At 44.5% G+C, this 24,984-nt stretch overlaps 1 protein-coding gene across 1 annotated transcript in view; it reads left to right on the forward strand.

Annotated features, from left to right (window-relative positions):
* Positions 1 to 15,727, forward strand: part of GNG4 (G protein subunit gamma 4) — a 28,328-nt gene extending 12,601 nt beyond the window's left edge. Inside the window, exon 3 of the mRNA XM_049644966.1 lies at positions 14,567 to 15,727. Within this exon, the coding sequence (XP_049500923.1) occupies positions 14,567 to 14,695 (129 nt within the window). The 3' untranslated portion in view covers positions 14,696 to 15,727. The remainder of the gene's footprint in view (positions 1 to 14,566) is intronic.
* Positions 15,728 to 24,984: the final 9,257 nt, after the last annotated feature.

Consider the following 24,984-nt stretch of genomic DNA (forward strand, 5'->3'; position numbering starts at 1 on the left):
AATAGGAGATAATAAGCCCATAGACACATATACTGCTGAGGTTACTTAATCTCAACAGTGAAGAAAAAGCCCATTAAGTGTACAGGCAGAGGAAGCGATCCTTTAGGACAAGTACCCCTAATTTCATATGTATTAAGTGCTTGAATCCTCACCCCACCCCTGAGATATTGGTGCTACTCCACCTTACTTCACAGACAAGAAAACTTTGGCTCACAGTTATATGATGAAGTGGGGACACCAACGCAGAACCTCAAGTCTTATTATTAAACTATAGGGCCCTACCTACCAAGGGCAGAAATATCGGTCTGGACAGCATTGCATCTCCGTTCATTGCAGCCTAAGATTATGTAAAAATTCTCAAATTCTGCAGAGAATTCTCCACGGAGCCGAGTGGTCGTTGATGTCCTAGGCAACAGAAAACGAAACTCTCAATTAGGCAGAAAGTTAAATATAATGCAAATTTGTGCTTCTTTTCTTTAGCAGAATTATTTCATTTTATCCAATTGGGTTTCACTAAAGGAGATACAGATGTGCACAGTTTCTGTTAATTTATGCATAGTAACATACATTAAGACTATAAGACATTTTCTAGGGAAATTCTCACCGGGTCAGAAATTTCATCTAAGCCGGGGCTGAGTATCTTGTCCTTGCAATCCGCACACTACGTGGGTCATAGCAGGCATTGGTCACGCTGAAGGATGGATTTAATCTATTTAGAACAGCTGTCAGTGCAGAGCCAGCTTCAGATCCTCTGTCCCTTTCTCCCTCTGTCCCTCCCTGGCTCTCTCTCTCTCTCTCTCTCTCTCTCAAAAATAAATAAGCATTAAAAAAGAAAACAATCTATCACTGGTATACAAAGTCTTTACCAGGTTATGGTTTCTAGGTCAATATTCAGTCTTGGAATTCTGCTGGATATTAATGAGATAGGGTCACTCTTTTCAATTTTTACTCTTTATAGACTTCAGATTTGGGCATCAGAAAACATTTTTACTCCATTAGGTACCAAATGATTAAAGAGATCTCTGCCCATCTATGTCAGTTCATAAACTATATAAACATCAACAGCAGCAGCCAAAAGAATACTAGATGTCTTATAGTGTGAACGTCACCAGTGAGGCAGAGGGTGAACTTCTTCCATAGGAATGACCCGAGAGTCCACTTACTTCAACACTACCTTTCATTACAAAAGTTAGACCCTAACATAGGTTGATCATAAGCAAACATAATCTGATGAAGAACTTACACCCACCCATTGTGGTTATTCTTTTCTCCCAACCTTCGAGGTTATTCTAGTCATGTTGTGTATTTTTCATTAGATGGTGCTTTGGGCATTCTAATGTTTAACAGAATCTTGCAGTTAGTTTGACCACACAGTTCTACCTAGAAAACAAACCATCTTCTCAAGCCCAGGTTACCAATGGGCTTTGGTTTACTAGATTGTATTACATTAATATCACTTGAGTTGAGTGTTATTGGAGACTAAGCTGCTTCAGCTGAATAGTCCACTTCCTCCAAATTTCTCCAGAGCTATTATGGTCCAATAGCCCAAATTTCTCCAGAGCTATTATGCTGTGCATTACTTGAAACTGTCACAACTCCAACTCTAACAGGAATAGGACCCACCCTCTTTCTTGTATCAGCAGCCACGTCGCTCACAACTTTTCTCCCAATCGACTTTGACGCAATTGATTTCAGGGTCTACAGCTATCACTTCAGGTTTAATCCACTCACCTTCACCATTTCAGGTCAATCATTTGTAACCACTGGTTACAATATGTACAAGATATACATGAGGAAAAACTGCAAAACCTATGAACGAGATCAAAGAAAATCTAAATAAATGAAGATATTCCATGTTCATAGATAGGAGGATCAATATTGTTAAGATGTTGGTTCTTCCCAACTTAATCTGTAGATTCAAGACAATCCCAGTCAAAATCCCAGCAAGTTGGCTTTTTTGATACTGATAAGCTGATTCTAAAGTTTATATGGAGGGGCATCTGAGTGGCTCAGTTGGTTGAGCATCCAACTCTTGATTTTGGCTCAGGTCACAATCTCAAGGTTCAGGAGTTCAAGCCCCATGTGTTGGGCTCTGCACTGACAGCATGGAGCCTACTTGGGATTATCTCTCTCCGTCTCTCTCTCTCTGTCCCTCCCCTGCTCCCATGCTCGCTTGCTCTCTCTCTCTCTCAAAAATAAGTAAATAAACTTTAAATTAAAAAATAGTAATAATAAAACAGAATAGCCAACACAATATTGAAAGAGAAGAGGGGCACCTGGGTGGCTCAGTTGACTGAGCATCTTACTCTTAATTACAGCTCAGGTCATGATCTCATGGTTTGTGGGTCCAAGCCCCGCTGTCAGCACAGAGCCTGCTTGGGATTCTCTGTTTCCCTTTTTCTCCACCCCTCCCCCACTCATGCTCTATCTGTCTTGCTCAAAATAAATAAATAAACATTAAAAAGAGAGAGAGAGAAGAGAAAGATGGAAGGCTGACACTACCCAATTTCAAGACCTACTATAAAGCTGCAGTGATCAAGACAATGTGATATCAACAAAAGAATAGACAAATAGATCAGTGAAACTGAATAGACAGGCCAGAAACAGACTCACATAAATATAGTCAACTGATCTCTAAAAAGGCAAAAGCAATACAATGGAGAAAGGATAGTTTCTTCAACAAATGCTGCTGGAATAACTAGACAACCCCATGGAAAATACTAAATCAAGACACAGACCTTACACCTTTCACAAAAATGAGCTCAAAATCAATCATAGACCCAAACTAAAAGGCAGAACTAGAAAACTTCTAAAGGACAGCACAGGAGAAAATCTAGATGACCGTGGGTCTGGCAATTAGTTTCTAGCTATAACACCAAAAGCAAAATCCACAAAAGAAAGAATTGCTGAGATGGACATCATTCAAATTAAGAGCTTCTCTGTCAAAGACTCTGTGGAAAGGATGAGAAGACAAGCCACAGACTGGGAGAAAATCTTTGCAGAACACATATCTGATAAAGGACTGGTATTCAAAATATACAAAGACCTCTTATAACTCAACAGTGAGAAAACAAACCACCCCGTTGAAAAAAAGAAAAAAGACCAAAGATCTGAACCCACGCCTCGCCAAAGAAGATATACAGATAACAAAGGAGCATATGAAAAAATGCTCCATATCATGTGTCACTAGAGAATGACAAATTAAAATAACATTGGTATTCCCCAACACAACTATTAGAATGACTAAAATTTAGAAAAATGAAAACATAGTCTAAACATAGTCTTACCATACGGTCCAATTATGTCAAAATATACAAAGCAAAATTTGAAGAAATGTCAAGAAAGATGAACAAGTTGTGTAAGAGTATAGTGTGTCTTTCGTAGTCCATGGTGGATCAATTAGACAAAAGAGAGGTAATCATATATTAATAATAAAATTAATTAGGTTGATCTGGTAGATAGGTAGACAGATAGATGATAAGGTATAGGTCTTTATCCAGAAAACATTAAGAACACTTTTCTCTAAGCACCACTACATTCTAAAAAGTAAAAATGGTTCATACTACATTCTTTGACCACAGGGCCATACAGTGGTGGCCATAGTATGAAATAAATGTCAGCCTCAGGAACCTTTTCAGACTGTCTCTTGGGGCACCTGGGTGGCTCCGTAGGTTAAGTGTCCAATTTAAGCTCAGGTTGTGATCTTGTGGTTCATGAGTTTGAGCCCCACGTCAGGCTCCCTGTGGTCAGCATAGAGCCCTCTTCAGAGCCTCTGTCCCTCTCTCCCTCTGCCCCTCCCCTGCTTGTTCTCTCTCTCAAAATAAATAAACTTTAAAAAATAAATAAATAAAAATAAACTATCTCTTAGCGAAATTGATTTTGAGAATGCCATATGTAAATCCATTAGACATATATTTTTTTAACAAACACTCAAAACAGAAAAGGGCATAAGACTTGAAAACAGGAAGGTAAGACAATTTGATTAAAGGAAAGTGTCCTTGTTCTTGAACAGGCAGGGTCTATATTGTAGAAATGTCTGTTCTCTGTAAATTAACATAAATTCAACACAAATCTAATCAAAATTCTATTTCTGTTTTTGGAGGAAGCAAACTGAAAACTATTCTAAAGTTCAATTAGATGAATAAATGGTGAGAGTATCCAGGAATATTTTTTTTAAGCATATATGTGCAAGGAGGAACATATGTAGAATTTTCCTGCCAGGTATTAGAATTTATTTTAAAATCAGAGCACTTAAAGATTTATGATTAGATAGATCAACAGAACATAATAGGAAGTCCTAAATAGATCCAAGTGTACTGGGAATTTGGAAAAGGATACAGATGGTATCTCAAATCAATACCACAGACTGTGTGGCTTAAACAACAGAAATTTATTTTCTCACAGTTCTGAAGGTTCAAAGTCCAAGATCAAGGTGCCAGTAGGGTTGATGTCCGGTAAGGCCTCCGTCCTTGACTTGCAGACAGCTGCCTTCGCATTGTGTCTTCACATGGCCTTCCCTCTGTGCTCAGGGGAAGAGAGAACTTTCTGGTGTCTGTTATTCTTTTAAACAGACCCAGTCCTATCAGATTAGGGACCTCCCCCCCCCTTATGACCTCATATAACCTTAATTAGGTCCCTGAAGAACTTATCTCCAAATAGTCATATTAGGGTTGATGGCTTCAAAATATGAATTTCACTAGACACAATTCATTCCTTAACTTTGATCAAACATTTAAATATAACAAATATAGGGGTGCCTGGGTGGCTCTGTTGGTTGGGCGTCCAACTTTGGCTCAGGTCATGATCTTGTAGTTCGTGAGGTCGAGCCCCGCGTCCAGCTCTGTGCTGACAGCTCAGAGCCTGGAGCCTGCTTCAGATTCTGTGTCTTCCTCTCTCTGCCCCTTCCCTATTCATGCTCTGTCTCTGTCTCTTTCTCTCTCAAAAGTAAACATTTAAAAAAATTAAAAAATAATAAATATAACAAAGTACTAGGAAAATAGGAGCAAATGCTTTTATAAACATCTGAGAAGGCCAAACATACCACAAAAGTGGTTCCTAAAGTAAAAGTGGTTTATTTTAAGTTTATTTATTTATTTTTGAGAGAGCGAACGTCAGTGGGTGAAGGGCAGAGAGAGGGAGAGGGAGAATTCCAAGCAGGCTCTGTGCTATCGACACAGAGCCCAACGTGGGGTGTGAACCCGTGAAGCCATGAGATCATGACCATAGCCGAAACCAAGAGTTGGATGTTTAACCAACTGAGCCACCCAGGCACCCCACAAATTAGAAACTTTGACCTTATTTTTTAAAATTTGAGATGGTAAAAACCCCCCAATTCACAAAATAAGAAAAACATCTGCTACCTGAGTAATAAAAGGTTAATTTCTCTAAACCTCTCTGAAATTTCTCTGGAAAGTCAGTAAGAAAATAAAATATCCTCTGTTTCTTTCATTGTATGAACAACACCAATGGGTAGCTTAAAATAGAGAAATATAAACATGGTCAAATACAGGAAGAGACATTTACCTCCTTAAATAATACAAGAATTACGCTCGAAACAACACTGAGATCTACTCAAAAACAAACAAGCAACGCTGAGACCCAGACTGGTTTTGTTTTGTTTTGTTTTGTTTTGTTTTGTTTTTAGTATAGTTAACACACAATGTTACATTACTTTCAGGTGTACAAAACAGTGACTCAGTTTCTCTATATGTGCTGTCATTTCACACAAATGTAGCTACCATCTGTCACCACATAGTACTGTTACAGTATCATTAACTATGTTCCCTCCCCCATGCCTTTTATTCCCTGGACTTCATTCCATAACCGGAAGCCTGTATTTCCCACTCCCCTTCACCCATTTTGCCCCCCTTCCCCTCTGGTAACCCATCAGTTTGTTCTCTGTATTTATAGGTGTGATTGTTTTTATTTATTCTTTTGTGTACTTAGGTTCCACATAGGAGTGAAATCTTGTGGTGTTCATCTTTTTTTAGACTGACTTAGTTCTCTTACATAATGCCCGCTAAGTCCATCCATGTTGTCACAAATGGCACGATCTCATCCTTTTATTTGGCTGAGCAATATGCCATTTGTATGTATCTATACCTATCTATACCACATCTTCCTTATCCCCTTGTCTATCGATGGACACTCGGGTTGCTTCCATATCTTGATTATTGTAAGACTGTCGATGTTTTTAATCTTTGATGAAATCCATTGTCATCCATCAGCTGTGAAGCAAAGAAGTCAGAGGCTTTCGATGGTCGAGTGGAAAGTGATACACTCTTCCAGAAGGATAGTTTGGAATATGTATCAAAATGTTCGTTGTGTCTATCTTGACCCAGTATGCTCCCTTCTAGGAATTTACCCAGAGACAATCTCGCAAATAATGATGGGAAGTAAGAATTTCATCAGAGCACTATTTACAGTGTCAACAAATTATAATTTTTGACTGTCCATCAGTAGGGACTGGTTAAGTAAGTTACATAGAGACAATGCTACACTATACTCTAATTACAAACAACGACAGACATCTGTGTGTACTGAGTGACAAATAGCATGTTACAGAACAGCATCTGAAATTGCATGTGAAGGCTGAATAGTAAGATACCTAAAAAGATGTTCACCAGAGCGCTGTCACCAAGTGGCGGTTGACTTTTGCTCCCAGCTTTGAACTTTTGGGGGGTTATTTTATGAGCAAATAAGGATTATTATTGTAAAGATAATAAAGCGGTTTCAAAATTAAATTTCTTGGTAGGAATCACCCTTCCACAGAGATGCTACCACACCCCCAGGACCCAGTTACACACTCCCTCCTCTGAATTTATTACCATTGGTTTGGTATGATACTATGTGAAGGGGGCAGAGGGTGCCATGGGAGGTGACCACATAGTGACCGTAAATGGAAAGGGAGACCCTTTCTGTTCTTTCCGCCTAGGTCCTCTCCACCACACCATCAACGTAAGCAACTTATGTGGTGACCCAGGAGGTTGCTTTTTACTCCTGTAAATTAAATTAAACAAATGTGATTGCATGTATGCTGTTCATTTTGTATACAATCTGTATCTTCCTCCTTATTCCCTTAGGCACCAATAGGCAAATGCAAAATAGGGCCATATTTTCATGTAAACACACTGCATAAAAATTATAAATGATATTCCAAATTTAAGTGTAAATTAGGCTGTGGTTATCTTTTCTACTGGTTTCTCCCATCAGCGTGGATAATCCAGAGCTATTTAATAGAACCAAATACTAAATAAGTGTCCAGGCTTGCTGAGACATTTCCATTGGGCAATCAGCCTTTTTGGCTCTTGCTTCAAATTTGTATTTGAGCCAGAGTTTTTCCTCATAATCCTTCTAACAGGTAAGTATTCCACATGTCTTTTTTTTTTAAGTTTCTTTATTTTTGAGAGAGAGCGTGAGCTGGGGAGGGGCAGAAAGAGAGGGTGACACAGAATCCGAAGCAGGCTCCAGGCTCTGAGCTGTCAGCCCAGAGCCCGACGTGGGGCTCGAACTCACTGACTGCGGGATCGTGATGAGTTGAAGCCAGACTCTTAACCGACTGAGCCACCCAGGTGCCCCACGTCTTTCACATGTCTTACCCTTATTTTTTTTTTTTCTAGAACTTCCTAGGAGTCATGACAGTGCTGCTGGCTTGTGAGTTCTTTTAAAAGAACAAAATGTGTTCTTTATGGTTCCATTTTTTCCCCCAAGATAAAACACATACAGCTGAGTTATCCACAGCAAAAAGAGAAAATTCTAAAGCGAAAGCCAGTCATTGTTAAAACAGAAGATGAGCGGGGCTCAAATATCACAGTGTTCCCTGTGGAAAATGGAAAAAGAGCAAAATCGGGGAGCCCATCGTGTTCTGATAGGTCACTGACAGCTGATTCACAGGGTCCAGAGAAAGTCCAGGGAAGGGATATGATTAAGATGATAAATGATGTGAAGTTTGAAAGAATGACATTTCTAAAAGAAAATAAATATAAATGATGCCCTGTGACCCAGCCAGAAGTCAAGGCAGTGCTTACCAATTTTGCCTTTCCCGTGTGCCTCGTCTGAAGCCTGGCGGTGGCCCTCCGCTGCCCCACTTTCTGCTAGTTTAACAATTCAGCTGTGAGCCTTTCCTTTGCTGTCTCCTCCTCTCCCAGACACGTCCACGGATCTCCCCCGGACCGCCTTACACGGTAACTTTCTACCATCAGATTTAGAAATCAATTCAAAGAGAGGGGGTTGTGAATGAGCAGCTCTAGAACAGCCATCAGATCAAGGGAGGAAAATCTTTGACTTAAAACAAAGAGAAGAACATTAAATAGTAGAACAAGAAGGCAAAAGGTGTCTTTTGAAAAAGACAAAAGACGCCTCCTGTTGGAGAGGATTCAGGGTCGGGGCACTGTGGGTATCAAATTGCCCCAACAATTTCGGAGAAACCTCCTCATGTCTGCTTCTCAGTGCCCTCCCAGAAAGTAGCCAGATGACCAATGAAGTAAGAGCCCACTGTGCGTGTAACAGCATCCATTCTGTCACTGAGTCACAAGCCAGCAGGTAATGCTATCCCCATTTACAGGAGTGAAAACTGAGTGCCAGGGTCTTTGTCTTGCCCAGAATGACACAGCTCATTAGTGCGGAGCGCAGCTCCGTCAGAGAGGTCGTTTCTTGACTCACAACCCAGTCCTTTTTCTAGAAGAGATGCCTCTGGCTTTCTAGAATCCCTAGAGCCTAGAATCTACTTGTTACATTCGTCTTTCACCTCTGAGTAAGTCACAGAAACCTCTTCAGTGACTCACTGGTTCCCATCACCAAATAAATTCCTCTTGTGGTGAACTCACAAAATGGTTGAATTATGGTTTCCTTTCTGGAAAATCGGGATATGTCAAAACTGAGAGGTAATCGGAGTCATATAGGACGTGTACCAACCTCTTTCAAGGGGCGCCCGGGTGGCTCAGTCAGTTAGGCGTCTAACTTTGGCTCAGGTCATGATCTCACGGCTCGGGAGTTCCAGCCCCGCATCCGGCTCTGTGCTGACAGCTCAGAGCCTAGAGCCTGGAGCCTTCTTCGGGTTCTGTGTCTCCCTTTCTCTCTGCCCTTCCCCTGCTCATGCTCTGTCTCTCTCTCTCTCCCTCTCAAAACTGAATAAACATTAAAGATTTTTAAAAATAAAATAAAACTCTCGTTCAAGCATCTTGGATTTACCTCTCAATGTACAGTCAACTTTTCATGTGGAGGAAAAAAAAACAGCTTTATGCTGATAATAGTAAACAGCAGCTAATCCAATATTATGAACATTGGACTTCAGAATTCAGAGAGGGCCTCTCTGTTATATTATTCATGTGTTCACACATACATCTTCTACTCCCTCTGGTATCCTCCAGGAATAACCTTACCCATCCCCAACTAGCTGCTATATCTGTGGCCTAGGACCCAGCGATAGTATTGCCTATAATGAAATGGATCAACACAAGCCACTGGAAGCCAAATACCTTAGTCAGCTCATGCTGCTATAACAAAGCACCATAGACCCAGTGGCTTAGACAAAGAAATTCATTTCTCACTGCTCTGCAAGCTGGGAAGTCCGAGATCAGGCTGCCTGCATGGTCAGGGTCTGGTGGGAGTTCTCTCCCTGGTTTATAGATGGCCACCTCCATGCTGTGACTTTACATGGCAGGTGGAGAGAGATCTCTCTCATGTCTCTTCTTATAAGGGTGCTAATCCCCTTCACAAGGGTTCAACCCTCATGACCTAATTACCTCCCAGAGGCCTCACCTCTAAATACAATTACATTGAGATTGAGGCTTCCACGTTTGGACTGGGGTGGGGGAGGACACAGGCATTCCATTCACAGCATCATAATATGGAAATTTCTTGAGTGTGTGCTTGGGAACCGGTGTGTTGATCTCAAATACTTCCCAACATTAGAAGAAAGACGAGATTCACAAGGATTCACCCTGCGGTGTCTGTTCAGACTTTAGAGGTGAGGTATAGAATGTCCCAAGGGTTCCACTAGGGAAAACAGGCACATGATTTCTTCTGTTGGGCGTGTGCACCAAGTTTGACCTTGTCAAAGATACTGTTGCTCCATGGGGGCTGCAACCTGGCTGTGCCCTCGACAATTAATCCTGCTTTGTTTCCTCGGGGTGGAGGGAGGAACAGGCAGAGCCAGTCAAAGAGGCTTGAAATTGATTCCAAGTAGTATTGTTAAATAGACCAGGACTGCTGAGAACTAGGTGTGAGGGCTCCGCTCTGGATGCAAAGGATAAATGCAGTGGGTGTCACAGGCAGAATAGTAATTATGTCATCTGTCTTGTCGAAGAATTTGACTATAGTAATTGCAACATTTTCTCCCATCATTGAAGCTTGTAATTATAGTGCAACTAACAGGATTATGTGCTAACTTGGGCTGTTTTAATCACCTCTTTTACTCTGAAATGCAATGGTAAAATTCCACAGTTGTTCCCAGGCTGCCGATTCTTTTCAACATCTGTTGTCTTATAGCAGTTCGGTACGAAGGAGGCAGAGATGCTCTGGGCATTTCATAATAGAGGACTTTAGGTAAAGCCAACGTGAGGCTTGACGAGAAAGCATAAACAGCAAGGGAGTTTTCAATTTCCAACCCAAATAAAATTTTCTCTTTGAAAGCAGATCATTTGGTTTTTTTGTTTCAAAGATGGCAGATGTTTTATGCAGTTTGGCAATGGCTGCAGCCCAGACTTGATATGCGTTGAAGGAAACTTTCAGCTATAAAAATCAACCTAGGACTGATTAAGAAAACCCTCCCGCTCAACCTAATGAGCAGGTTGGGGTTAATTAATGCCTAGATATTAAGCTGTGTGTCACCTTTCACGTGTAAGGCTCATTAAGATGCTCGTTACGTATGTTTATCTTTCCAGAGATCCCATAACAAACTCAAGGGTTATCCAAATACTTTGTTTATACAGGAATAAAGGAACATTGGACACTGTGTGAAATACGAGGGCTGACGGCTGAGGTAGAAACCTCCCTTGATTCTTCCCTTGTAACATTCTCTTAGAGTGTTGTTTCAACAACACGAGGGCTTCTAGGATATTAATATTACATGGAACCGACCCAGATCCACACATCTGGTCTGAAAGTGGGCGCTTACTACTTAGCTCCAATACAGGCTACCTTCCATATTCATTCCTGTTGTACAGATGCCCAGAGAGGACTCTGCCGTCCGGAGGAGTGTAGTTATAACTCAGCAAGTGCATTTGTGATCCTAAAACAACAGCAGCAAAAGGAGGCAATCGAAGAACAGCCTGTTTTCCTGAAAGGAACATTGTGGAATAAGTGCAATATCACCTTTAGAGGTGATAGAAAAATGCCTAGATTAGATCTGCTTAAAACTAGCAAAGGCCAGACATAAACAACTTAGTTGTCAGGGTGGTGTAGACAAGGAGCTGTGTGGCAGCAGATAAAATGATAGGAGACGGGAACACGGCCCAGCCCCATCTCTCCCTCACCCAGCTGTCCTACAAAGCCTCATGTTTTTAACTGAACTATAGCTGACGTACAATGTTAGGTCAGTTTCAGGTATGGAACGGATTCGACAATTCTATCCATTACAAAATACCACAATAAGTGTTATTATCATCTGTCACCATACAGTGTTATTAAAATATTATTTGTATTCTCTGTGCTGTACTTTTCATCCCTGTGACTAGTTTATAACTGGAAGCTGGTACCTCCAAAGTTACATGTGTGGGGCCCCTTCCCCCAATGCCTTGGACAGATAGACTGCTTAACTCTGCAGCAGCCCCCAGCGAGGCGCCCCCTTGCGGTCGCTTTCTGGAAATTCAACTATTCCCATTTGCCCAGGAAGGATGTTGACAAACACCTGAGCAAGTATGATCCAGGGGAAGGAAGCTGTGATTATAATTTAGCAGGCTAGCTTCAGGCCAGCTGGATCGTGTCGTTAAAAGGTAAATGGAGGCACGGTCAAGGTTTTCAAGCGTTTGTTTGGACATACATCGATTCAAATGAGGCAGCACAAACCAAAGTGAGTAGGAGTGCTCAACCCACAGGAGCTGGGGCAAGGTTTCATAGAGAAGATGCTGAAGCAAAGCAAATAAATTATTTGGTCATGTGGGTTCCCAGGTAGCTGGTCTCCAAGGAGAGTGTGCTGGTCCAGTGGAACATTCCAGTCCACTTGGCAGTTACAGTTTGATTATCAATCAGGGGGCTACTGTGGCATAAAAATTCTGTGGCCAGACAGCTTAGCTTCAAATTCTGGCTTTCTCGGGGCACCTGGCTGGCTCAGTCAGTCAGTTAAGTGTCCGACTTCGGCTCAGGTCGTGATCTCAAGGTTTGGGAGTTCAAGCCCTGCGTCAGAGCCTGGAGCCTGCTTCCAATTCTGTGTCTTCCTCGCTCTCTGCCCCTCCCCCGCTCATGATCTGTGTGTGTGTCTCTCTCAAAAAATGAATAAATATTTTAAAAAATTATGGCTTTCTCTCCAAGGGACCTTGGGCAAGTTTTTTAACTCTTGTGCCTCAGTTTTCTCACCTGTGAAGTGGCTTTAAGAATGTTACTTAAGGGACACCAGGTTGGTTCTGTCGGTTAAGCATCTTACTCTTGATCTCAGCTCAGGTCATGATCTCACGTTCCATGAGTTCAAGCCCCGCGCTGGGCTCTGTGCTGACATCGTGGAGCCTGCTTGGGATCGTCTCCCTCTCTCTCTGCCCCTCCCCTGCTCGCGCTGTCTCTCTCAACATAGATAAACGGTTTCTTAAAAAGAAGAAGAATTTCTGGAAAAATTTGGAAGCTAGGTCAGTTTTAAAAATCTGTAGGGAGTGTATGTGGCTTGTATACACTGGAGGCTCTAAAACATTTTTTCACTCATTTGTGGAATGTTTTTAACATTCTACAGAAGATTAAGACCTTGAATGTACGGAAAGGACCTCATCTGCCTGCTGTATACTTACCCCGCCTGTAGCCCATAATAAGCACTTGCGGGCGGAACCACGTAATTGGCAGGAGGCATTAATGCACAGGCCGTTCATCTGCCCAGCACGTGACCCAGACCTTGGGTGAAATGAGCTGGGAACTTCATCTTCCTGTCAGCCAGTGTATCTCAGCCCTCTGTCGCCTCCCACTTGTCTCGTCCTCGAAAACCCCTGGGCTTGAACGAGGGGGATAGTTCAGTGCGCAACTGCCTCGTGTCAGCAGGGCTTCAGGTAAGAGTGGAAGGAACGGAGGAGAGGGAGCATTCTGGTCAACAGCAACTCCCTGCACAGGGGAGTGGCCGCTGTGAGTTAAAATGTGTGCTGAGAACTGCTAGGAATTTACCCAAGGGACACAGGAGTGCTGACGCATAGGGGCATTTGTACCCCAATGTTTATAGCAGCACTTTCAACAATAGCCAAGTGATGGAAAGAGCCTAAGTGTCCATCAACTGACGAACGGATAAAGAAGATGTGGTTTATATACACAATGGAATACTACTTGGCAATGAGAAAGAATGAAATCTGGCCATTTGCAGCAACGTGGATGGAACTGGAGGGTATTACAGTAAGTGAAATAAGTCAGGCAGAGAAAGATATTATATGTTTTCACTCATATGTGGATCTTGAGAAACTTAACAGAAGACCGGGGGGGGGGGGGGGGGGGGGAAAAAAAGTTACAGAGAGGGAAGGAGGCAAACCATAAGAGACTCTTAAATACTGAGAACAAACTGAGGGTTGATGGGGGGTGGGGGAGAGGGGAAAGTGGGTGATGGGCATTGAGGAGGGCACCTGCGGGGATGAGCACTGGGTGTTGTATGGAAACCAACTTGACAATAAATTATATATAAAAAGATAATAAAATAAAATAAAATGGGTGCTTAGAGGAGCACCTGGGTGGCTCAGTCAGTTAAGCATCCTGCATCTTGATTTTGGCTCAGATCGTGATCTCACGGTTCATAAGTTCGAGCCTCATGTCTGGCTCTGCACTGAATGCATGGGGCCTGCTTGGGATGCTCTTGCTCTCTGTCTCTCTGTCTCTCTCTCTACCTACCCCTCCCCCACTCGTGCTCTCCCTCCCTCTCTCTCTCTCTCTCAAAAATAAATAAATAAGAAAAGTGCACTTAGAGTACATAACTTATGTGTGTGATACAAAATATGCTAATAACATGTGTTCTGTTGAGGAGTATGAAGTGACTCACTATGTGGTCATGAGAGGGGAATTGCAATCAAACAATTCACAATCATAATACTGAATACGATCCCACTGGCCTGCCCAGGGCCAGCACTCGGCTTTACCCGCCTAGAAATGGATTAGCAGAGTAATGAGAAGCTAGCGGCCTGGGGACTCCACTCATCACGCAGTGGAGAACAGAACAGGGATGTCTGGGCCTTCCCTGCTGGCTTCTCCTTCCTCTCTGGAGGTCGGTCCGCCATCCCTGGGCCACATCTCTTTCCCCAAAGGCACATTTGAAACCCGGTCTCCTCTGGGTTTGCACAGACCCCGTCTCTCCGGGTCGGGAGTGGCCTGTCCTTGCGCTGGTCCACCCGGCCGCCTCTGCACCGGACCCACGGGAGCTGGCCCCTAACCGACACCTGTGCTGTGTCCCCCGCAGGTCTCCCAGGCAGCTGCGGACCTCCTGGCCTACTGCGAAGCCCACGTACGCGAAGACCCTCTCATCATACCGGTGCCTGCGTCAGAAAACCCCTTCCGAGAGAAGAAGTTCTTTTGTACCATTCTCTGACTCCGTTCGTTATGAAGCGTCTCCCTGTGCATCGGGAAACTCCCCGGTAGAGCCCGCATGTTCTTAGCTTTAGGGGTTCCAGTCACTCCCGTCCCCGGCCTCTCTTCATCGGTTTTCTTCTCTGCGTTCAATTTCACTACTTCTTGCCCTTCTCGTGTTATTTGCGTCATCGGCAAAGAAAATCGACGTTTTTGTAACAAATAACAAATAAGTATGGGTTTAAGGGTTGCATTTCTTTCTAAACAGCCACTCCCGTATTTAAATACATCGAGCTAATACATTGTACATTCAATACTACCGTATTTATTGAATAAGATAATTTATTGAAAAGAAAAACCGTACTTGGCAATCCCCCCTTCACAAATAGTTCACTATCGAATGAGAGCAGTTTGACCAACTAGAACACATGGGTAAATGTTCCTCTCTTTTCATCCACCGGCTCTATGTTCCCTGCTTTTCCGTCCTCCTGTTAGGAAGGAAATGACCCACAGCGTCAAAGGGTTTCCCTAATATGTGTCTCACTGGGACCGTGTGGCCCGAACCCCGATGGGGACGCAGGTCCCCATTTCCCCCTGATTATCACGGGCCACTTGGGAGGTGGGCCTCCTACGAATGTCGACACCGGGTGAATATTGCAGCCAGCTCAACTGTCAATGTGCCCCAGCTGGGCCAGCCAGGGGCACCGGCTCCCCTCTCCATGGGCCACCGCTTCCTGCTCCCCTTTTCTGGCTCCTCCTCAGTCATTCTCACGTGGGCTGCACGGGGCCCCGCGGGGTTTCACCAGGGTGGCCCAGCACAGTGATCTGCAGGGACAGCAGCTCACTAACCCGCTGTCCGCTGATCTGAGCGTTGACACGCATTCACTTATTCCGTCCTCCGGCAATCCGTAAAAGGCCACGAGGGCATGTCTGTTTTACAGAGAGGAAGACGGAGGCACGGACAGATTCTGTGCTTTCCCCAAGGCGATCGTTAGTAAGCAGGAACACCGGGGCTTGAGCCTGGCCCCGGGGCTCCCTGAACCCCCCAGCCACGCTGCCTGCAGAGCGCCTGTACCACGGGCTGTGCGGCACCTTCGCCGGGCCCACTCTGCAGCAACGCCTGTCCCCCCATCTTTGCCGGGAGGAGGCATGTGGGTGCACGTAGCTTACGGACGATGATAGATATGCGGATGCTGCAGCGGCAGGCCGGACGGCTCTTGGTTTTTCCGAGTCAAACTTGCAGACCCCGCCCGAAACAAAAATGACAGAGGAGAATAAACCATGGGGATAGAGAGCTCCTTGTCCAAGTTTGTGAGGTTCCTCTTGTGTAGAAACTGCCTCACTCCCTGGGGCTGACAGCAGCTGGCTGTGTGATGCGGGGCAAGCCGCTGTGTGCCCGGAAGGTTCTAACCTGCTAATCGGGGATAACGGTCATTGCTCCTCCTGCCTATCTGGGAGGGCACGGAGAGGTGCTCCACGGATGGACGCTCTGCTGTATCATTTAAATAAATTGCTAAATGCCGCAATGTAATAGTGGCAGGAAAGCAGGACTTCAACGAGGCCCCGGTTCGGCCGGAGGAATACCGTCAAATTGCCCACAAAAAGCCAAATATAATTTCAGATCAGTGAATAACTTGCCACCTTGCAAATGGCTGTAGTACATTTTTATTCTTCGCTTCTCTTGCTGACAGCTGCTCTTTATTTCACTAAAGCTCGCTCACACAACTAGTGAGGTCAGAAGCTGTGTGCTCAGGCTGTGCGGAGTTGTATGCCGTGTGTGATAAGACTTCAAACCCTTCTGTGTCTCGGTTTACGACCAGGATCTCTTTATTCCGTGGTCCATGTCAACATCATTAACCTGATAAAGCAAAGCACAATTCATAAAAGCGCCTCAGAGAAACCGAGAAAGTGGGGCAGCACGGAGGCTGGCTAAATCGGGTCAGGAAGAGACTGTGCTTCTAGGCTTCCTCTGAACTTTCTCTCCTTTGTTTTTAACTTTCACTGTCTCTCCTTTCTCCCCCTCTTTGTCCTTTTCCTCCTCTCTTCCTTACCTTCCTCCGCGAGATGCTTTTTTGCCTTTGTACTCACACCTTTTCCTCCCAAACTTGCGGCAGTGTGGGTGGTTTGTCCCTTGTCCCGTCTAAAGTGTCCCTGAACTCAGTGCCATCTTCCTAAAGGCAAGGTCATGCACGTGGGCTATGAGATACACAAACATGTGAATGAGCCCTTCGCCCCACTAGCAGTCACTGGGGAGTGAACAAAAGGGGGTGCCTCTACAGTGGACAGTTGTCACTTTGTGATCGCAGTCCGGCCAGCGTCTGACCTCCTTTCCTATAGGGGGAGATCACCCCCTACATATAAACTTAGTGGGGCGCAGTAGAACTCCCGTTCACTGTGGATGCTGGAGGGGGGACGTCTTCCCTGTCTCTCAGGGGCACCCCCTTTCCAACACCAGACTGGCCAGGGAGGGGCCAGTGACCTGACGCGAACTGCTAGGACTCCTTTGCCTGGACCTATAAGCTCAGAGCAAATGGCACAGCAGTGAAAAGATGCTGAGATTCGTTTTATGGGATCTGCGGTGGTCCAGCAGGGAGGCATCTAAGACGGGCAGGGATTCTGTGCCCACTGCTAACAGTGTCCAGGGATGGCAGAGTCCTGAGTAGACCATAGTCCTGCTCCATTGCTTGGTCCCACAAGCTGTCTCGCGCCCCTCCCCCACATCCTTCTAGGTCCCCTTTCTAGCTCCTTTCTAGCCTCCAAGCTCCATCCACTAAATTTCTTATTCCTCCATGAAATAGCCTGGGTTGGATGTACCTATCCTATGATCTAAAAACCCCGTATGTCAAGGGCAAAACCCAGCAAGCTGATCTATGCTGTTGCAAGTAGGGGACTATTAATTACTCTTTGGGGGATGGGAACCAGAAGGAGCACAAGGGGAGCTTCTTGGGATGTTCTGTTCCTTGATCTGGTTGCTGGTGACCTGGGTGTGTCCGGCGTATGAAAATTCTTCGAGCTGTACCCTTCTGATTGTGTGCTTTTCTGTACGTATGTTACACTTCAATAAAAACTTAGTTTTTGTGGCTAGCAATCAATCCTACTGGGTTCTTTTGTTTCATTTTTTGACACTTCGCTCAACTTTTTACTCCTCTTTAGGTAGAACATCATTAATGGAGCATTTACAAGTGTATTTGACAACATTTTGAAATTTGAAATACATCTAATCCGCAGCTATCTGGCCAGAGAACCGGCTTTCAGCAGAATGCAGACGGTTCCTTGGCAGTAAGACTTTTCAACTGGGCTCCCGCTTCAAGGTCCCCTTCCCAGCCTCTGATTGCTTCTGAGGGTCCCCCAGCGCTGTCTCCTTTGCTCCCAGCTACCACGTGGCCAGTGTCCTTGCATAGAGTGAATGTTGACTCCCGGGGTGATCACAGACTAGCTTCGCGCTGGGACTCCCGCTACACGAGTCAAGACATCTTCCTGTTGATTCGGAACTCCAGCCCCCACAGAACACAATGCTGAGTCCAGGAATTGTCAGCAGCCTCCTTCAGAGGAAGCCACGGGAGGGGCACAGACCAAGGTCGAAGGAATTTTGTTCTGGTGACTCTTCAAATTCAAGATGAAAATGATAATAATGGCAATAACTAACATTTTGACCTGGAAAGAATAGGGACCGTGGAGATAGCTCAGACTATTTATTCACACTCCCATTTCCTTCAGCTCCTCAGGATGCTGGGTAGATGCCAGATCACGGGTATCTTTTATGGAGGACCAGAACGAGGCTCCCTACCCTGGCCCGGGAGCTTCGGCCCCTGGGGGCCATGCCGCTCGGCCCTCCCCGGGTTGCACAGCCAGTAGTGGGCCATAAACTAGGCGTGTGCCCAGGTTCAGTGTTTCTGGAGATAAGTGTGGATGAGCCAGTGTCAACCCCCACGCGTCAGAACCCAACATCCCATCCGGGTTCTGATAAAACCCTTACACCTGATTCTGTTTTAGCTGTAAGTCACTAGTACTAACTTTTAAAATTTTTAAGCCCGTGTATGGTAATTAACCACACACCGATGTTACTCTAACCACTTACCTTCAAATTCGCATTTGAAGGAGTGGCCTCTATCAGCCCAGCCTGCCCTGGCCTCCACTAACTCCCCAGAGTGGCTTTCACACCTCACTCCCCCTCCAAACCCTGTGCTCATCCACACTGGCCATTATTCAAGCCTACCTCACCAACCCTGATCCCTGCTGCCACAGGGCCTTTGCACCTGCTGCTAACTCTGCCTCGTACACCCTTCACTCCTCCCTTTGCCAGGTCTACTTACTTTTTAGATCTCAGCTTGAACATCAGTGAGGGTTCAAGCTTTCCTGACCCCTCAGACCAAGTCAACGGTGTTTATAGGTTCTTACTGCACCGTGGAGCTCTCCATACGGTGCTTTTTTTTTTTTTTTTTTTTACATTTGTATATGTGATCACTCTGCCCACCTGCTTCCCCAGCTACACTGTAAACTCCATGAGGGCAGGGCATTTATTCACAGGAAGCCCCAGCACCTACCATATCCGCTGACACATGAGAGGCACTCCATAAGCATTATCTACATAAATGCATGTTGTTTCTCGACACCAAGCACTTTTCTTTCAGGGTTCTCCAGAAGCTGCTAACTCCTGAAAGAACCCTCCGAAGACCCCGTGAACCAGAACCCAAGGGAGGGAGGGAGGAAAGCCGTTATTTGTTGAGTGTTTACATCTGCCAGGCACCAAGCCAAGGAGTTCACTTTTTAATCCTCTCAACCACGGTGTTGTGAGATTTACTGCCCTTATTCTGTACATGTATATTCCTCATATGTATTTGAGGAAGCTTAGTTCAAATGAAGGAACTTGCCCAAAGTCAGACAAGTTCTAAGGGGCTGAATTTGATCCCAGTCAGTGCCCCTGACTTAACGCCTCCGTACTTCTGCCTGGAGTCAAACCAAAAGCCTCAGAGACAAGTCTCCAGCTCCTCCATCCCACATTAGAAAAGATACATAAAAGTTTGGGACACTTGGGTGGTTGAGTCGGTTAAGCATCCGACTCTCGGTTGCGGCTCAGGTCACCATCTCACAGTTTCATGAGTTTGAGCCCCCCATTGGGCTCCATGCTGACAATGCGGAGCCTGCTTGGGATTCTCTCTCCCTCTCTCTCTCTCTCTGCCTCTCCCGCACTTGCGCTGTGTCTCTCTCAAAATAAAAAATAAAATTAAAGCTACTAGGAAACCATGAAGCATACTCTTGACTTTATGGAATGGTCACGCTTTCTGGCTGTTTAAAAACCATACAGCACCTGCATGCTGAAAAGGCACCCTCCCCCTGCACAGCTAAAGCGGGTTCCATCATGGTAATTAAGGTCAGGGTAGGGCTGCTGCTAGGTCAGCAAAGAAAGAAGGCTTGAGGAGGAAGGAAACATTGTTTCGTGAACCACGAAGGTCACGTTGGTCGACTTAGTTCACTCCTAATACCCATTGTTTGGAGTAGGGGGTATTTAAGTGTTTCAGTGAGAAAAGCAACCTATTATTAACCATGGCCAGGTGCGTGTACAAGTATTCATTGTCTGACTTTTCTTTCCAAGTTATTTGGTAAAATTCTTATCATTGACTTGGAGCTTTTACATTTTTTATTATACTTTCTTTTTCGCTTTTAAGTGAGACTTCATTCAACTCAAGAATAAGCCAATCCTTAGGGCAGAATAAAAGAAACCATTGTCCCTGATGACGTCAGTGCTTTGCAGCTGACGCTGCTCTTAATACTACCTGTTTTCTGATCAAGTAACTTGCTTCATCTGAGCCCTTTCTGGTCTCTGACACTGGAAGTACGGATCCACAACGGCACATCTTGCCTTGGTGAAAATGACATAGGAACGAGACAATGCAAGAAGAAACGAGGGGCCCGCTTGGTAGACAAGTAATGATCAAGCCAGGAGTTATTTTAGGAGATTAAAAAAAAAAAAAAGCAAAACAAAACAAAAATGGAGTACTGAGGAACCTGACTCTGGAGTCAGAGGGACTCGGGTTCAAATCCTGGCTCTGTCACTTACTAGCCCTGCCGTTGCTCTGAGCTCTCATTCCCTCTAGTGAACTGAAGATAACACCACTCGTGAGCGTTCAGTGAGATAGCATGACTAGTTAGCATTGTCTGGAATGCAATACATGCTCAACAAATAGGGGACTAAACTATATTTACCCTGTTCACAATTATTGTGGAAACAAGACCGACAGAGACTCGGAATTTACAATAAGACTGTCATTTACAATAATGCTTTGAAAGAAAGAGAAGGTAAAAACTTAGCCTGTAACTGGGCATCCATTACATTCCAAAACCTTAACACATCAAAATTATAAGTTTTTTTTTAAGTTTATTTATGTATTTTGAGAGAGAGAGAGAGAGCATGAGACAGGAAGGGGCAGAGAGAGAATTCCAAGCAGGCTCCATGCTGTCAGCACAGAGCCCGATGTGGGGCTCAATCCCATGAATGGTGAGATCGTGACCTGAGCCAAAAAATCAAGAGTCAGACGCTTCACCGACTGAGCCACCCAGGCACGTAGGCTGGTATGTATGTATGTATTTATTTATTTATAGAAAGAGAGAAAGAGAGCATGAGTGACCAGGGGAGGGTCAGAATCCCAAGCAGGCTCCATTCTGTCAGCACAGAACCTGAGGTGGGGCTCAAACTCACGAACCATGAGATCATGACCTGAGCCAAGATTAAGAGTGAGACAACCAACTGAGCCACCTGAGTGCCCCTATAGGCTGCTTAATACACGAAAACAACCAAGGACTTGCACATTCCAGAAACTGCTTTATGGGGCAGAGACCTCGTGATATGCAGGGAAGGCAGGCCCTCACCGTAACCGGCAGGGCGGAGGGTGGTCAGGTCTGTTGGTGTAAGTTTACAAACTTTCAGATTGCTGTTTGAAAGGGTGATGGTAACATTCATTTGAAGGAGGTCAAAGTATTTGGTAAAACACTCAGAGTCTCGGAAGGGATCCCAGTATTCACCCAAGGAAGTGAACCGTTAAGGGCTCTCTGGAACTTTACTTTGTAACTACTACCAAGAAGGGCTGTCTTTTTGTGGTGAGCTGTTTTCTCTCCATCTGTTATCTTCCTCTGGCAATTTTGAACGAATGCACACTGGACTAAGATACCAAAGGCTGGGCCCATACTTTGTGATGCCAGGTCCCCATGGAGTTGTAGCTCGAGCTAGGCTAGCCCGGAGTGCCCACCGGCCCCAGCCTGTCCACCCGTCCACCTGCCCCAGCCTGATGGCGGGGAAGGGATGGCTGTTAGGGAACTTGGCAGTGTCCAGGCACAAATTACTTAATTGGTGTTGTGGACTGAATTGTATCTCCTGGAAATTCATATGCTGAAGGGCTAACCCCCGGGACCTCAGAATGTGACTGTATTTGGTGATGGGGTCTTTATAGAGGTAATCAAGATAAAATGAGGTCTTTAAAAGGGACCTAATCCAACATGATGGTGTCCTTCTATGAGATTAGGACATAGTCACACACACAGAGGGGATGACCCTGGGAAGACACAGGGAGAAGGTGGCCATCTGCAAGTCAAAGAGAACAGCCTCAGAAGGAACCAAACCCACCGACATCTTGATTTTGGATTTCTATCCTACAGAAGTGTGAGAAAATAAATGTCCGTTGTTTAAGCCACCCAGTCTGTGATGCTTTGCTATGGCAACCCACCTCCTAAGCACTTTGCAAGTCCTCTTATCCTGTGAGTAGGATTAAAACCATTTTAAAGGTGGCAGAATGAGGCACAAAGATATCAAGTGACCAAGCGACTTGCCAAAGTCACCTGACAGGAACAGGCAAGGCTGGGACCCGGACAGTCTAATGCCAGAGTGCCTGCTCTTAACCACTCTGCCCTGCCGCCCCTTGGGGCAGGTGGGAAGTAGTCGATACTTAGGGATCCGGTGAAAATGGGAAGCTGAACAGGGAACCAGAGAGGCGTAGGGGGGGGGGGGCGGCGCTTGGCAGGTGATGCCGAAGAATCCCAGTGGGTGGTCAGTCATCATGGGGGACAGGAGACATGGGGATGGGGGACCCGCAAAACTTCGTAGCTGGAACAAAGCCACAGGACAGGGTCACAGGGCCAAGCCCCAGTCGTGACGGGCCTGGCTAGAGCAAGATCCGAAACCATGGGATGTCTGGAGAACTAGAATGTGCCATAAAGAATTGGGGTGGAGACAATCGTAGACCCCTAATCCTGCAAACTGGGACATACAATAGGCAGGAGAACTCAAGCCTGGAAACTCTGGGGCAGAAGTGTCGTGAGCAGAGCAGGTAGTGGGCAGTGTTCAGAACATCACCGTCTCAGCCAGGTTATGGGTACCACTTTCCGAGTCAGCCTTATCGGGAAGAGTGGGGACAAAACTTCTCAGGTGTGGCCAAGGGTACGTGAGCACGGATTGCAACTGACAGTATGGGACTCAGGAAACCCACTCAGGAGGCTGGAAGAAGCAGGAGCAGGGAAGAGTGGGGGGAAATTCCATGGGGCAGCCCCAGTATCCTCTGGGGATGTCCTTTCCTGCCTGAGAAGGAGGCAGTATCCATTTTCCTGACACTTGTCGCTGACACTGAGCTCAACCCCACTGATGGAGAAAGGCTTGCAAAAGGTTCTCAGCTGCAAGGGGGAAATTTTCCCAGGAGCAAAGTATTCGTTGATATGGGAGCATCTTGAAAGAGAAGGAGCTTCAATGGCGTGGGGTTCCAACTCAATGTTCCTTGGAACAGTGTTGTCTTCCTACACGTTGGCATCAGCCATTGTTTAAAATATTTTTTTAATGTTTATTTTTGAAAGAGAGAGAGAGAGAGTGAGCAGAGGAGGGGCAGAGAGAGAAAGAGAGAGAGAAGCCCAAGCAGCCTCCCTACTTCAAACACAGAGCCCGACGCGGGGCTCGAACCCACAAACCATGAGATCCTGACCTGAGCCCAAGTCAAGAGTTGGATACTTAACCGACGGAGTCACCCAGACGACCCATCATCTGCCATTTTTTAAACATCATACAAGCAGACTATTTTTGTTTTGTTGTGTTTTCTGAAGAGGACAGTCATTTGAAGGGATGAACTTTTAAATATCTTGGTTGAAGCGTTCTCCTGTACAACGTGTCCTGGGTGCAGAATCTGTCATGATTTTGTTATGAACAACTATGCATTAATAACACTTTTCTTAGTGGGGGAAAATGGGTGATGGGCATTGAAGAGGGCACTTGTTGGGATGAGTACTGGGTGTTGTATGTAAACCAATTTGACTATAAATTATATTCACAAAGAAATCATGACAGAAAGAAAGAGAAAGAAAAAAACATTAAAACATTTTTCTAAAATAACACTTTTCTTCCTACGACTGTTAATGCTGATAAAGCTAGATTGAGATATATATACATGTTCCATTAATCATGAAGACTAGTAGAAAATAAGGCCCTCAAACCTACTGGGGATAAATGAGGCACTCATTTAAGAAAACATTGAGTTTAGGATGTGAATCATGCATCGGTTTCGAGCTGTCAGCTCAGAGCCTGGAGCCTGCTTTGGATTCTGTGTTTCCCTTTTTCCCTGTCCCTCCCCTGCTCGTGCTCTTTCTCTCTGTCTCTCAAAAATAAATAAACATTAAAAAGGGTTTATTTTAATTTAAAGTCAGGCACTTAATTAAAAAAAAGAAAAAAAACATGAAAAAAATTAAAAATTAAAAATTAAAAAAAGAAAGAAAACATTGAGTTTAAGCTTTACCAGCATAACATTTATATTTAAATACACACAAAGAATAAATTCACAGATGATCAAGATAAATTCATTAACAATCAGATATATATATATATACATATTTTTTAAACTATCCAGCAAGTTTTTTGACAATTGATATAGTGTATTTTTAAATGAAAAAGAAAACCTCGCCATTGAATATTATTATTATTTGTGTCTGCAACGTCTAATTTCTCACATTGTTCCACTTACTCATACTATATAGCTAAAATACATTTTATACAATGTAGGTTTTTTTAAAGTAATTAATTAAAGTAATTAATATAAAAAGTGTGAACGATTTTTCAATATGGCATTTGTATCTTAGCTGGTGAGTGTTTGAGTATAATTTTCTACTTAAATAATATTTTTAAATTCCATTGTAGTTAACGTACAGGTGAACAGTATGGTGATTCAGCGCGATGAATGTGCTCCCTAATCTCCTCACCTATTTCACCCATCCCCCCCCCACCTCCCCTCCGGTGACCATCTGTTTGTTTTCCATAGTTAAGAGTGTGTTTTTTGGTTTGTCTCT

The sequence above is a fragment of the Panthera uncia genome, chromosome D2 (genome assembly GCF_023721935.1).
Source record: "Panthera uncia isolate 11264 chromosome D2, Puncia_PCG_1.0, whole genome shotgun sequence".
Classification (NCBI taxonomy): domain Eukaryota; kingdom Metazoa; phylum Chordata; class Mammalia; order Carnivora; family Felidae; genus Panthera; species Panthera uncia.